Below are 15,824 nucleotides of genomic sequence, written 5' to 3' on the forward strand. Positions count from 1 at the left end.
AGGGATAAACAGAGGGCATTACCTAATGATAAAAGGGTCAGTTCTCCAAGAAGATTTGACCATCCTTAATGTGTATGTCCCTAATAACAGATATCAAAATACTTATAGGACAGCAAGTTGAAATAGATGAATCCATTATTATAGTTGGAGACTTCAACACCCCTCTATCAAAAATGGGCAGACTAAGCAGGCAGGAAATCATTAAGGATATAGTTAAAATCAACAGCACCATCAATAAACTGAATATAATTGACATCTATAGATTACTTCATACACACTCATTCATAACACGCATTCTTCTGAAGATCACGTAGACATTCCCCAAGATAGACCATGTTCTGGACCACAGAACACACCTGAACAACTTTAAGAGACATCATACAATGTATGTTTTCAGACCACAATGGAATTAAAGTAGAAACCAGTAACAGAAAGACAACTGGAAAATCCCAAAGTACTTGGAGATTAGGTAGAATATTTCTGACTTTGGGTCAAAGAATAAATCTCAAGGGACATTTAAAAGTATTTTGTATTAAATAAAGGTGAGGCCAGGCATGGTGGCTCATTCCTGTAATCCCAGCACATTGGGAGGCTGAGGTGGGTGGATCACCTGAGGTCGGGAGTTCGAAACCAGCCTGGCCAACATGGTGAAACCCCGTCTCTACTAAAAATACAAAAATTAGCCGGCCGTGGTGTCAGGTGCCTGTAATCCCAGCTACTTGGAAGGCTGAGGTGGGAAAATTGCTTGAACTTGGGAGGTGAAGATTGCGGTGAGCCGAGATTGTGCCACTGCACTCCAACCTGGGCAATAGAGCGAGACTCTGTCTTAATTAAAAAAAAAAAAAAGTGAAATTACAACTTATCAAAATTTGTGGTATGCAGTGAGAGCATTTCTCACATGGAAACTTAGAGCATTCAATGCATATATTAGAAAGGAAGAAAGATCTAAAATCAACAATCTATGCTTCTACTTTAGGAAAATAGAAAAAGAAGTAAGACCTGTCTCTACAGGAAAAAAAAAGCATACACCTGTAGTCTCAGCTACTCAGGAGGCTGAGGTGGAAGGATCACTTGCACCCAGGCGTTGGAGATGACAGTGAGCTATGAGCACACCACTGCACTCCAGCCTGGGCCACAGAGTCAGACCTTGTCTCTCTCTTTTTTTTTTTTTTTTTTTTTTAAAGGCAACAACTAATGATGTAATGATGCCTGAGGGTGTCTGATTTAATCTAATGAATAGATAGCAGCCCTGAAAGAAGTTCTTTTAACATCTACTGAGGCAGAGAAAAAGGAAGCCTAATAGAATCTAGAAGCAGTCCACTTTAGTTATAATGTAGATGAGGATAGATTGGATCCCAAACCCACTCTATTTTCTGGATCACAAACAGAAACCACAAATTTCAGGATGAGAATGGGCTATATGATAGTAAAGTATTCTAGGCATAGGCAAAGAGAGGACTAACCCTAATAGAGGTCCGTGCTGGGAATTCTATAGTTTCAAATTTTAGTTCTCTGTATTTGTCAGAAAAGACTTGCCACATACTAGGCAAAGTTAATGCAAGAATAAGCAGGCTATTTTTAGAAACAACAAAATTTGACCGATCTTAGCTTTCTCTACAAGTTTTCTGTAAAAAGAATTAGTGTCTTTATAAATTATACAGATTGATAGATAAGCGAAAATCAGAAGTATAAGAATATCCGAATGTAAAAGGATCGGTGGTAAGCAAAAAAAAAAACAAAAACCAAAAAACTCCAGGAAAAACAGGGATAACCTTAAATAAATGTAAATTTATTTATAATGCTATATACAAATATAGACAATTATTATCAATAAGGTCCAGACGACTCAATTGACAATACGAAATGGTTTGTTGTAACTTTTTAATAAAATAAATTTTGAGGCTGGGCATGGTGGCTCACGCCTGTAATCCCAGCACTTTGGGAAGCCGAGGGGGGCAGATCAGTTGAGGTCAGGAGTTCAAGACCAGCCTGGCCAACATGGCATGTACTAAAAATACAAAAATTAGCTGGGCGTGGTGGTGCATGCCTGTAGTCCCAGCTACTCAGGAGGCTGAGGCAGGAGAATTGCTTGAACCTAGGAGGCGGAGGTTGCAGTGAGCCGGGATTGCACTACTGCACTCCAGCCTGGGCAACAGGGATAGACTCTGTCTCAAATTAAAAAAGAAAAAAAATTAAAACAAATTTTGAAATGAGAAAAATGTTTATAAAAGAGAATACGAAAACTTCAGTATGAAAATTAAGTAAATTTGAAATGTAAGCATTTAAGCAGATTTAATCTAGATGCAAATCTTACAGTTGCATTAGCAAAACAACAATAAGCAAAGGGTAGATATGGAGAAAAGAGAAAGTGAAAGGGGGCTAAGCTTTTTGTTTTAACTGAAAATATGCTGTTTTATTCTAATTCTAACTAATTAATTGTTTTGAAAAACTTGAAGATAAACACGAGTAAAATAAAAAACCTGTTTTTACACATGCATGTGCATACACATACACGCATAATCTTTCAAAGTGTGGGAGAGAGGAAAGCAAAGACAATGTAGGATTCATTCAGACGACAGAAGAGAAGCATAAAGGAAGAACGTAAGAAAATTTTGTTAGAAAGACTGACCATATTAATTATAATAAATATAAAAAATAAAGTCCCCTACTGAGAAAAAAATCATTCATTTTTTCTCTAATTTATGGCATGACTTCCTTTAATAATTAAGATTAATGCAACATACACTTTCAATGTGAAAAATTAAAACTTTATATTTTTTCCAAAAAAGTAAGATACACAGATGGATAGACACATACGCATTTTAAAGACAGAAGAAGGGCAATGCTTTGCTCTAAGTGAAGAGCTAGGAATGAAACAGGTTCTCCTGACACTCATTTATTCTATTTATTCAGCAGGCTATTTATAACACTTTCTCAGGCTTGAGCATACCTCTTAGTCTCTCTTTTGTCTCACCATATACCATGTGTTTTTCCTAAAGCCATTTTTATATGAGGTAAGTTATTAAGACACCTGTGACTGAATATCTAAGAGTAATGACTCACCCACATTTCCAGCCAGTAGTATCCTCGTACATGAATCAGTATACAGCGATGTCAGAGAAATGGCAGAATGTTTTGTGAAAGGTAGCATATCTTTCAGTAGTCTTCCCTAAATAAAGTATAATGCAAATAAAACTTTTTCTATGCTAGTAAATCTTATAAAATCTTAATATTGAAATTGATTTTTCTATGTAAATAACACATCTCAAGAATGATCTCTACTACTGAACCACGATTCCCCTGTTTGTAATGAAAATAATTTTAAACTATCCATAGGGACTTATTTCCTTGAAATTAAATATACTAAAGGTATGGACAACTGTTAATTAGAAGCATCTAGACTCTGAGTGTTATATACTGTTCTACACCTGGGATTGTTTTTGCATATCCCATGACCCTTTTCGTGCAATTCCTCAGACTTTCTTTCCAATTACATATTTTCTTTTTATTTCTTTTTTTTTTTATTTAACTCAAACAGGCATTGACATATTTTCTTTTTAAACAAACATTTTTTTCAGAAGGGAGACACACTTTTAAGTGTATGTCAGTTGTTTTAAACAGAAAGATTTGCCTTTTCGGAAATATTTATTTTTTAATATTGGTGCAAGACAAAGAATTGTTAAGAGATTTAAATTCAAACGGGTTGTTTTTCAGCGCTCAGTATAAGCCAGCACTGGGAAAGACTTTTACACGTATTGTCTTGCTTAGAGAATAAACGTCATCAACATCAAAGCTTGTGAAGAGTTTGAATCTGCTACTCCTTTCCTTAGACTGCTTGGACATAATCTCTTCTCCTCCTATTTCTTTTACTCTTTCATTTCTGTATTAGAAAAAAAAAGGGCATTGTTCTAATACCAAGATTATCTCAAGGAAAGTTATTATTAGAATACTTTGTATTTTCAAACCAGGGTTGTTTTCACGAATAAGCTAGGATCTACTGGTACACTTAGAGTTTTATCTGGCGGAAAGCCATGTGGTTCTGTGTTGTTGGATCCCATTATCTGCCACACAAAACTGTTGTGTGTTCTGAGTTTCTCTGTAGGAAGGAGCCTTATCACAAGCGAGGTCACCTCCTCTGCTTTTCTAAGGATTTCATTGTCTTCACCCTCAGGCTACTCAAGATCCTTCCTTTCATCATCTTCTGTCCTCTTAATTCCACCCGAAATCATTTTAAATCTTCTGGTAAATGAAGATTGTGTTTTTCTTTGTGAAATGTTGAAGAACACTCAATACGATACAATACCTTCTTTCAACTGTTTGGTAAACTAACAATTTATTGTATACTCAACATTTCAGTGTTCTTACATTCTTTTACTTTAATACACCATTAATATCTTTTAATATTATTTAAATATCCAATAAGATATTTAGTGGCGTGTATTTGTAGCTCAATTTAAAAGAAAGATTTGAATATTTTGAATGTATGAACCCATCAAAACTAATGCCCTCGGCTGGGCACAGTGGCTCACGCCTGTAATCCCAGCACTTTGGGAGGTCGAGGCTGGCGGATCACGAGGTCAGGAGTTTGAGACCAGCCTGGCCAACATGGTGAAACCCTGTCTCTACTAAAAATACAAAAATTAGCTGGGTGTGCTGGCACACGCCTATAGCTCCAGCTACTCAGGAGGCTGAGACAGAAGAATCGCTTGAACCCAGGGGGTGGAGGTTGCGGTGAGCTGAGATCACGCCACTGCACTCCAGCCTGGGTGACAGAGAGAGACTCCATCTTAAAAAAACAAACAAATAAACAACTAATGCCCTCCTCTCCCCAAATAAAAGAATTATAAGCAGGCTCAATAGATTTTTCTAGTAAATCTTCATGCCGGATTCACCTTTCTTGCTTCTATTAGGGACATAAGGGATGAGACTGAAGCAGTGTGCCAAAGGTGAAGACCTTCCCAGAAATTCCAGCTGTGAGGCTTGCATGACCGGTTGAATATTCTTCTCTCAATATGGGTATCTATCTGTATGCAGGTATCTATCCCAGTATGGGTATCTGTCTGTCATGTGTTTGATAGAAAAGTAGAAGAGCTTCCAAAAAGAGAGACAGATTTGAAATAGCTAAGTTAGCAGTTTTGATGATTTGATCTTCTGAGTTACAAAACTCTTCTCTCATAAAGTTTGGATAGCATTATCAATAAACAGGCTGCAAGATCAGCAATTTGGCTAGAAAGTTGAAAAAATATTATAATTGGATGCCATATAGAAGAACACTAAGATTCATTTAATGATTTTTTTTATCTTTCCCATTCTTTCCTATTCCCAGACTTGCTGGGTTCCATTACCTCCAGAGTCCACAAGCGGAGGTGTCCGTCCTCATGAGCAGTGACAAGGATAGGTGGCTGGGCTTCTGGTAAATTGGCAATTCCAGGGTGTTTTTTGTCCATTGGCTGTTGCTGTCCCACCGTGACATCTGTTTGTTCACCTATTTGAGAAATTAATGAACTATCATGAGGCCAGGCGCGGTGGCTCACACCTGTAATCCCAGCACTTTGGGAGGCCAAGGCAGGTGGATCACTTGAGGTCAGGAGTTCCAGATCAGCCTGGCCAACATGGTGAAACCCCATCTCTACTAAAAATACAAAAATTAGCCGGGTGTGGTGGTGGGCACCTGTAATCCCAGCTACTTGGGAGGCTGAGGCAGGAGAATTGTTTGAACCCAGGAAGCAGAGGTTGCAGTGAGCTGAGATGGCACTACTGCACTCCAGCCTAGGGGATAGAGTGAAACTGTCTCAAAAAAAAAAAAAAAAAAAAGGAGATGTCATGGAATTTGCAATACTTGGAATTCCAAATTTTTATGGAATGTAAAACACAAGGCAGACAATAGCAAAAGCAGCACATTATTTTTTCCTTTTCTTTTTTTTTTTTTTTTTTAACCCAGAGAACTTCAGTCAGGGCAAAGTACAAAAAAAGCATTAAAAAATTGAATCCTGGATCACTGAAAAAATATAAAACGTTTATTTTCATCATATTGCAAAAGCTTCTATACTATACATAACAGCTCACACAAGGTATTTATTCATAAATCTTACACATACAGAATGGTGTATAAATGCAGTATAAGTTTTAGAAAAATGGCTAGAGACTAAGAAGTTCAGTAATATTCTGGATTCTTAAAACCTAGAATTAGTATTTAAGAAGGCATCATCATAATGAAAATTCTGCCATTTAGACTACTGAATCCTATAGCACCTCAACGTTTGGTTCCAAAAAGAATATATATATATATATGTATGTATATATGTATATATGTGTGGGTATGTGTGTGTATATTATATATACATATATAATGAATATATATGAATGTATATGAATATATATATAATGAATTTATATATTAAGGAATATATATATTCATTAAGAATACTCTGTCACCTAAATGCCCTGTTGCAAAGGAGTTGCTTTATTATAAAGAAGAGAGGTGATTTCATACTGACCTTTAACCTCACTGTCATGTATGCTTTGCTTGCTTCCCTGAATTATGGGAGGAAAAGAGAAAATATTTCTATGACATTGTAAGAAAATGAGATATACTGGGTGAATAAATTCTCCAGATAGTTGAATTTTCATTTCTAAGCATTACTTTTAAAATTATACTTTAATTTTTTTTTGAAAAAAATGTATTGCAGAGATTTTCATGTCCAGAAATAGAGAATTTATAACACAACATTCTTCTAGTGATTGAGGTACCAGCATAATAACGAGAGTAATTAAAAATGCCTAATGCATGCTGGGTTCTTGGTTGACATGATCTCTAATTGTATTCACAACCATGCAACTTCATCTTTATTGTTCCCTTTTACTGAAACAGAAACAGAAACTCAGATTAAGTGACAGCTCTAAAGCTAATCAGATAATAAAAGAAGGACTTGGGTTCAAGTACAATCTGTCTGGCTTTTGCTTCCATGTAAGTTTATTCTTTCCAGTATGCTGGTGATTTAAAACCAATTTTTGCAGTGACAACTTTCCTTCAAACACAGTTCTAACTAGAAATGTAAAGCATAAAAATATATAAAATTGGAACTGAGAACACAGTTTGAAAACCACTGCATTACAGTACATATTGTAATTATATTACCTGCTGTCTCTTCTCCCTGTGACATATGTACTTTTTAGCAAAAGAGTACTTACATTTTAGCAAAAGAGATAGTCTAAAATTACTTAATTACTTTTTAAGTATCAAAATAACATGCATAATTTATTTTATTTGTGATTGTATATTGATTATTCACAAATGTAAAAACTTTGAAAAAATATATAAAAATTGAAAAATATATAAAATTGAAAAAACAATTTAGACATTGCATTTTTTGCAAAACAATGCATTTTTACATATAAACATGCACACACAGAATTCTTCCACTGTTACCTTCTATCAAAGGAGGGGCTCAAATGTGCTCAATAGCACTATTTTTGAACCAACGTTGAGTATGACAGGAAGACAGACTCTCTCTGTGTCTTGCTTACCTTACTGCTCTGTGGACCTTTGCTGGATTCACACTGGGATGAAGAACATATGGAATCCTGACTTGATCTCCTATAAGGGGAGTGGGGAAGCCCACAGATAAAACTTTAAGATATGCTACCATACTCAAAGGGTGTGCTTCTCTGCTTTAATTTCAGCTGATTGCGTCTTTCATCATCTGTGGATACTGAGGCCACTCAGGAAACAAATCATGCCTTATATTTTGTGTAATAAATGTTGACCAGTATGATATTGGTGGAGACCACTGGGGAGCCTCAGCAAATAAGGTTTGTTGCTCCCTTTGTCAGAAAATAAAAGTCTTGCCTATCCCACTGCAAAGGCTAGATTTAGTCCCAGAGGCTCTTACACTGAAATGGCAGGGGGTGGGGTGGTGGTGGGGGGACCTTACAAGCCTGTCTAACTTCCTGCTTGACAATGTCTAGTTCTAACCAGATCCTAGTCTGTGGCACTCCACTGAAACCGGCTGAAAAGTGGCTTAAGGTCTGGTGCAGATGTCTACAGAATAAGTCCTCAAAATATTCTCAGAACAGTTTTGATGAAATTTCATGCCAAGGGGTAGGGAAGGGGTTACATTCTGGCTCACCTCTGGGTGACCCCAAACCAGCACAGAAGCTTCTGATTTCTCTCCAAAGCTATGTGTAGCATTATCTATTGCCTGCAAACCAGAGCTCTTATGCAAATATAAATAGGAAAAACACTTTTTCTTAAATCCCTTGCTCTCTCAGAAATGGATGACAATTGCTCAGTTATAGTGGATGGTGGATGACCTCCTGCCATATGACCTTCCATACTTGCCTTGCAAGTCCTTCCTTCTGCTTCACACCTGTGTTAGATTTTGGCGAAAAGTAAAGCCAAGTGAGCATTTTTCATCTCTGCTATGTGATAAAGGGTGCTGTGAGGCTGACATGGTGAGGGGACCACACAGCACTTTAAATCCCTGAGGAGAGCCTCACCTCCAAAATGACAGTTATGGGAAGAAAGCTGAAGCCACGTGTCAACCCAACTGATGTCTTTTTTCAGATGTCCCTTCTTTAATGCTGGGATGAAGTAAACTCTTTCTATTACTTTCAATGGCAAAAACCACAATTAATTTTGCATCAACCTAATGTATCAGCCACCTAAGTCCCAGACAGTATTACTGGTTCAGTAAGTAACGAGTTACCTTGCACATTCAGGGGTACGAAAGAGGAACAGTATGTCATTAATTTTAAAGTGCTTGGGATGCAAGTCAGGGTTTACAGTGAAGCAATCTTCAGGTCGGTACCTAGAAGTAAGTATGCATTTATATGAGAAAAATTCACAAATTATGGAGCTTACAGTACTAAGATTGTATATCCCCTGCAGAGCTAAGCAGTTCCTCAAATGCTAATATTATTGAACATGAAAAGAAAATGCAAGGAAGTAGAGTTTGAACATACCTTTTTTAACAAGGTTCTGTTAAATCATGATCCTCAGCGGTTTAAAAGTCTTTTAATTCAACTAACCGGTCTAATCTTCCTACCTTTAGATCAGAGAATGGACTTCTATAAAATCCTGTGGATAAAACTCTATTTTATTTTACTTTTAGAGATGGGGGCCAACTATGTTGCCCAGACTGGTCTTGAACTCCCGGGCTCAAGCGATCCTCCTGCCTCGGCCTCCCAAAGTGCTGGGATTACCGATGGGAGCCACCACGCCGGGCTGGTTTCATACAGTTTAAATAATAGAGTTCTAATATTTTTTAAATAAGTGGAGTAATAAATTTGAATAAAATATTATTACCCTTAAAGAGCTTATAATGGAGTGGAGAAGAACAGGTAGTCCAGTGAGGACACTGCTCTTGCTGCTTCAGTCTCCTGTTGACCCAGATTCCAAGGTCAACATTGAACTTTGTAGGCATCATCCTAGGAACAGGGGAATAGTCCCTAAATGCCTGCACTGAAACATCATGCTTGGCTCTTAAAGCTGCATTCAACATTCATTATAGCAAATAGACCTTACAGCAAAATTTCCCCTTTTTCTTCAGTGGAAATTACTTCTGCAAGAGATAAAGGGGCCTCCTGGAAAGTGAACCCAAGCTCAAAAGAGAAGTCTACGAGCTTGATGACTTGTTGAACTCAAATTTTTTTAGAGATTTCTGTTGTGCAGTGAGCTGAATCATGAAGTGGATTATTAATTAGCAAGAATAATATTAAGTCTGGACTCAAAAAGCCTGAGGCTTAGAGCAGGAAGAGAAGAGTTATTTCCTCTGACTGGTGAAGGGGTCTTAGGTGATGTTTGAGGTAGACAAAGAGATAGACTCTACTGCAAATGTGGAAACCATTTTCAGTTTCAGAACTTTTAAACCTGGGCCGAAATGACCTTCCACAGACCTGTACTAAATCATATGTTTTGCAAAATACTGCACTGATTATAAATCAATTGTCTTATATAATCATCTGCCCATAGGAAAGGGACACTGTGTATGAACCACACTATACGTGGTTGTTTTCCTCTGATTGGATGTTGGATATGCATGCATCCCTTGGCAAAATAACAAGGCACTTTAACAAGGAGGATCTTCACCTTTAAAGTGGGATTATTATCACAAGTGTTGCCCCCCTCTTTAGGCTGTGGCATCAAGATAATGGTCTTCTTAGTCTATCTGCTTTCCCTTCTTAGGAAAGAGTCATACACAAGCTGACACAGCGTGAAAGCATTAGCAAGAAGGAGAGGAAGTTTGCAGTGCAGACAGGTGTGGGTATCAAGTGGCAGGTAGACAATGTATGAGAAAAGGCTGGGGGCATGGGCTGAAGTGAAGGAACGGAAAGATGACAGGAATTCCAGGGGCAGGATCCAGGAGTATGTGGACTGAGGTGCAGAAAGGGGGGTCTGCAGAAACAGCTATTTCAATTAAAGGTTCAAAGAGAAGAAATCCATAGTCCAAACAATAAATGATTATTTCCTCTCAAAAACTGGCTAAAAGGAATGACTCAGACTTGGATGGGAAGGAGCAGGCAGACCAGCAGTATGTTAAGTACTGTAAAGAGAGAGGCAGACATTTCTTTTGTATTTTCCTCTTCTTTTCTCTTGTCCTTTCCAATTCTCCCTTCTCTCCTCTTTTATATCTCTTCCCGTCCCCCAAATGCTTAGATAAACTTTATTTTATTTTCATTCATTATTAAGGTTCTTGGCCATCTTGTATCTGTAAGTAAAATTTTCCAAACCCCCTTGCCATAGGGTGGCCACACATGGCCCTTGCACACGTTCCAGTTACACAGCTGGGGACAACTTATTATTTACAATCCATCCAAACAAATCATTCAGTGTTACTTTAGTTCCTTCTCAACAAATGGGAAAAAAAAAAAAAAAAACATTAAGAAGTGGATGGTATGGGGAGGGTAAGATCTTGGCCATAGTCCAGAATAAATCTAATTGGTTGAGAGGAATAATTGCATCTACCACATTGGCCCTTGTTAGCCCCAATCTGTAATAAATCAGACGTGTTGAGGTGGTGAATGAGAAGGACATGCTACCCAGGAGTCTTCTCACCATGTGACTTTGGTGGCTGAGTAGATAGATGGTGGTGGCACTGGGGATACAGGAAGGGGAGAAGTTTGGGAGCGGGGAGTAGGTTGGGAAGATGTTTCAGGCATGTAGGGCTTTGAGGGTCTTGGTAACAATCAGATGAAAATTGCCAGTAGGCAATTGGTTATGTGTGTTTGAAGCTCTAGAGAGATTAGTTTGAAGTTGTTATGTATTTTAATTATTTGTTGAGGTCATAAATTTGGGCAAGATCACACATGAAAAGCATATACTAGGTGAGAATAGTAAAGATCAAAGCTCTTGGGAATATAGATGCTTACAGTTCACCTTACTTACATCATCCTGGGATTTAGACACTTAGAACACAGTCCGTTCATGAATATAACTTCCAGGAAGGCCTGCCTTGGAAGTTATCACCATTTTTATGTATTGCTTTTTTGTCCCCTGAGGTTTTTTTTGTTTTTTTGTTTTTTGTTTTTTTATACTGAGTTTCACTCACTCTGTCGTCCAGGCTGTAGTGCAGTGGTGTGATCTCAGCTCACTGCTACCTCCACCTCCCAGGTTCAAGCAATTCTCATGCCTCACCCTCTCCATTAGCTAGGATTACAGGCAGGCGCCACTGCGCCCTGCTAATTTTTGTATTTTTAGTAGAGACAGGGTTTCACCATGTTGGTAAGGCTGATCTCGAACTCCTGGCCTTAAGTGATCCTCCTCCCAAAGTTCTGGGTTTACAGACCTGAGCCACCGCGCCCAGCCCTTCCCTGAGTGTTGCATGCTACTGAGCCCTTCTGCAGTAAAGCTTTTACATTGTTTAAGGATAATACACAACTTACACTTTTTTGACAGTAGACGTCACAAAATTCCATAAGATGATCACGCCATTTAAGGTTCCAGCTGCTATCAAATTATATCCTTCTACTTGTAGTAAATCAATGCAGTTCACTCGTAATAAATCCATGGCGGGATTCTGAAGAACGAAGGAAACAGAACACCATAAATATAGTATTCATGATTCACGGTACAAACGCCATGTGTACACTTTGTAATTGTCATCAACTTAAAACAAAATGCCTTATTATATATATTTTTAATATCAGAGCATGAAATTTAGTAAAATCTTATTTTTCTTGTACTAAAATTTTTAACTGGCAGAATTCATTAAAGCAACAAATATATACTCTTCCTCTTTACTGGCTGCTTTTTCTCAGCCTTATTTATTCTTTCTTCCCAACTATTAGATTAACTTCCCGTCTTCCTCTTCCCTTCAAACTTTTTGAAAGGATATTCTACGTTCGTCGTTTCCACTTACTGACTTTTCTTTCACTCAGCAAATTTCATTGGCTTCTGCTTCATAACACCCTGTGATAGCTTTTCCTATTTATCACTAAGATATTTTTCAATTGTCTTGCCTCAAATATTTGTTAGATATCTACTATGTTAGATATTTGGAATACAAAGTCAAGTAGGACATCTGTGATCTGGAGAAACATAATACTTTAAAGTACTCAGATAAAGTGTTGATTACGGTGCAATGTGAAAGTGCTGTATCGGAGGGAGGCATGCATAAAACTTGACAGGATCATAGAAGAGTGACATTTAAATAAGAGGAGAGGTCTATTACCACTGTCAATTACCACTCTCAGTTGCTCTCCCCTTCCTGAAACTCCTTACTCTCCTGACGTCCTTGACTCCAGGCTTTGCTGGTTTTGCTGTGTCTCTACGACTTTTCTTTTTCTGTTTCCTACTTGGTACCCTCTTGCTCTGCCAGCCTTTTAAATATTAATATTTTTGGGGTTTATCTCAAATTCATTTTCTTTTTTTTTTTTCAACTCTTTCTGAAGAATCACAGATTATGTTTCAAATATCTCAATGCTAATGACCTAATTATCTAGTCCAGTCGTCTCCTACAAGCTTCAGGCTTATATGTTTAATTACTTAGACATTTTACAGGTATCTCAATGTTAATATATGTAACTTATCACCTCCTTTAAGCATGTTTCTTTGCTCTATTCTTTTTTTTTTTTTTCAGAGACAGATCTCCCTCTGTTGCCCAGACTGGAGTACAGTGGAATGATCATAGCTTACTGCAGCCTCGACTTCCTGGGCTCAAGCGACCCTCCCACCTTGGGCTCTGGAGTAGCTGGAACTACAGGTGGGTGCCACCATGCCTGGCTAATGTTTTGATTTTTTTTGTAGAGACAAGGTCTCACTATGTTGCTAGGCTGGTGTCAAATTCCTGAGCTCAAGTAATCCACCTGCCTCACCCACCCAAAGTGCTGGGATTATAGGCATGAGCCATAGTGCCCAGTCTTCTATTCTTTATTTCATTGGTTAGCACTATTTTTCAGTTCATCATTCAAGTTAGAAATCCTGGAATAGTCCTTCTTTCCTTCCTTTCTCTCAGTGCCCTCCTCTCCCAACTGCATGGTGTCTATTGCAAGTTATGCTACTTTTACTGCCTAGATATTTCTGAGACCAAAACATTTTCTTCTGCAGCACCTCCATGGTCATGACCTTATATCTTTTATTATTTTTTCATTGTAAATTTCTTTAGAGACAGAGTCTTGATCTGTCACTCAAGCTGGTCTGCAGTGGTGCAATCATAGCTCACTACAACCTCGAACTCCTGGGCTCAAGCATTCCTCCCACCACAGCCTCCCAAATAGCTTGACTAAAGGTGCACACCACTGCACCCAACTAATTTTTTTAAATTTTTTAAAATTTTTTTGTAGAGATGGGGCCTATGTTGCCCAGGCTGGTCTCGAACTCCTGGCCTCAAGTGATCCTCCCACCTTGGCCTCCCAAATTGCTGAGATTACAGGTGTGAGCCACTGAGCCTGGTCATCCTTATATCTTTTAACTAAAACAGGAAGTAGCCTGTTGCCTGAATCTTCTGCCTTTAGTCCTGTCCCTGTCAAATCTGTCATCCAGGCAGCATCAAAGATGAGCTGCCCACAACACAAACCTGATCGTGTCATTTCTCATTTAAAGCCCTTCGATGGCCTTCCATTTGTTATAGGATACTGTAGCTCCTTATTCTTGTAAGCATGGACTGGTCCCTACCTATTTGTTTGTCTTCATTTTTAACTACTCCCAGTATTATTCCAGCCACACTGAGATACTTGTAGTTATCCTTCACAAACCATGCAATATTTTACCTCCATTATTTCGTTCACATTGGCTTCTTCCACTTGAGATTCACTGTCTTTTCACTACCCTCTAGAAACTGCCTATCTGAGCCAAGCTAACTCCTGATAGTTCTTTAGCTATAATTCAGCAATTATCCTCTTCAAAAACCTCCCCCTCTCCCCAGCCCTCCGGGATCTCTGCTGTACTTCTACAGTGCAGGTACTATACCTCATTAATCTTGACATTCCCAGTGCTAAGAACAACGCATGATACGTGGCAGGTATTCAATAAAAAGTGCTTCCTAAATAAAACAGTTTTAGGGAGAGGAATTCCATGCACAATCAAATTTTTTTCCTAATTGACTTTTGCAAACTTTTCTTTGAGACTGAGTCTCGCTCTGTTGCCCAGGCTGGAGTGCAATGGCATGATCTCAGCTCACTGCATCCTCCGCCTTCCAGGTTCAAGTGATTCTCATGCCTCAGCCTCCCCAGTAGCTAGGATTACAGGCGTACGCCACCATACCTGGCTAACTTTTGTATTTTTATTAAGGATGGGGTTTCACCATGCTGGCCAGGCTGGTCTGGAACTTCTGACCTCAAGTTATCTGCCCACCTTGGCCTCCCAAAGTGCCAGGATTATAGGTGTGAGCCACTGTGCCTGGCCGACTTTTGCAAACTTTCAATCTATAATTTTAAAGTCTGTTGCAAAAAGGAAGTGCTATAATGATAATTATGATAACTACAAAAAATAAAGATTCAAAATTGGAGATAATTTACTTTACATTAAAAGCCTAAAAGGCACTTTATTGTGCTTCAATAGTTTATAATTTATCACAATAGTTTTTCTTTTTTTTTTAAGCAATCATTTTTTGGTACCTACGCAATTATTTGCTAACTGCCTGGTTCTGACTCACTATGCAGTCATCTTCTTTCTGTTTTTATTAGCGATAAATAAGATTTCATATATCAAATACATGTAATTGAACCTAGTGTTTCCAATGATATGTAGAGTTGAAAAGGGAAGTAGGCTAGAATTACTCTATGAGGACATGCATTTTGTTCTGTCTTTTGTGCACATTACATGATAACGTTATTATGACATAGTCACTGTGTATATTGATTTCAAAGGGCTTTTAGCTAAGAATAAAACCTACTTATCATTTACACTAGCAATTAATGACATTCAAATTGCAGTTCCAAACTGACATTTGTTTCAATATGAGGAAAACTAATACAGTATCTCTCCATTCTATGACAGAATAATTCTTTCCAAATTCCATAAACCAGCTATATTATTCTTCTATATTATTTTTTTTGCAAGGAAGCTTTATGATTAATAATAATAAAAAAGGAAATAAATTATATTATGGTTGTTTTGCTAATGTCAGGGAGAAAAAAAACTGAAGACTTTTCTCAATTGATCCTGCTGTAACTTGCAGTTTTCTTCCATTCTTTAGTGTCTGACCACTTATCTCTCTAAAAGCTGAAAAGTGCAAATGGTTTGATTAGAGTACTCTAATATTAGAGTAAATCAAAAAAGTTAATGAAGATCCTCATTAAAAAAACAATTGGTTTGAATTTTTTTAGGAACAAAAGGTACAGTTTTCTTACTCTCTATTCTTCAGCCTCAAACATATGCCCCAAAC

The 15,824-nt window shown here is 37.8% G+C and overlaps 1 protein-coding gene across 8 annotated transcripts in view; it reads right to left on the minus strand.

Moving 5' to 3' along the window:
• The window catches only part of WDR64 (WD repeat domain 64), a 150,941-nt gene that overhangs the window by 24,368 nt on the left and 110,749 nt on the right, over nucleotides 1-15,824 (minus strand). For 6 of the 8 annotated variants that reach the window (XR_008501183.1, XM_054478906.1, XM_054478931.2 and 3 more), the window contains 6 exons: nucleotides 11,884-12,017; nucleotides 8,709-8,810; nucleotides 7,528-7,597; nucleotides 6,498-6,534; nucleotides 5,346-5,485; nucleotides 3,064-3,169 (listed from right to left, as the gene is read on the minus strand). Coding sequence is in view for 7 of the 8 variants with exons in the window: in XM_054478906.1 (XP_054334881.1) it covers nucleotides 3,064-3,169; nucleotides 5,346-5,485; nucleotides 6,498-6,534; nucleotides 7,528-7,597; nucleotides 8,709-8,810; nucleotides 11,884-12,017 (589 nt within the window). In the remaining variant the exon portion in view is untranslated. The remainder of the gene's footprint in view (nucleotides 1-3,063; nucleotides 3,170-5,345; nucleotides 5,486-6,497; nucleotides 6,535-7,527; nucleotides 7,598-8,708; nucleotides 8,811-11,883; nucleotides 12,018-15,824) is intronic. The other 2 variants (XM_054478925.2, XM_054478947.2) reach the window with 1 other exon arrangement.

This window comes from Pongo pygmaeus, chromosome 1 (assembly GCF_028885625.2).
Source record: "Pongo pygmaeus isolate AG05252 chromosome 1, NHGRI_mPonPyg2-v2.0_pri, whole genome shotgun sequence".
Classification (NCBI taxonomy): domain Eukaryota; kingdom Metazoa; phylum Chordata; class Mammalia; order Primates; family Hominidae; genus Pongo; species Pongo pygmaeus.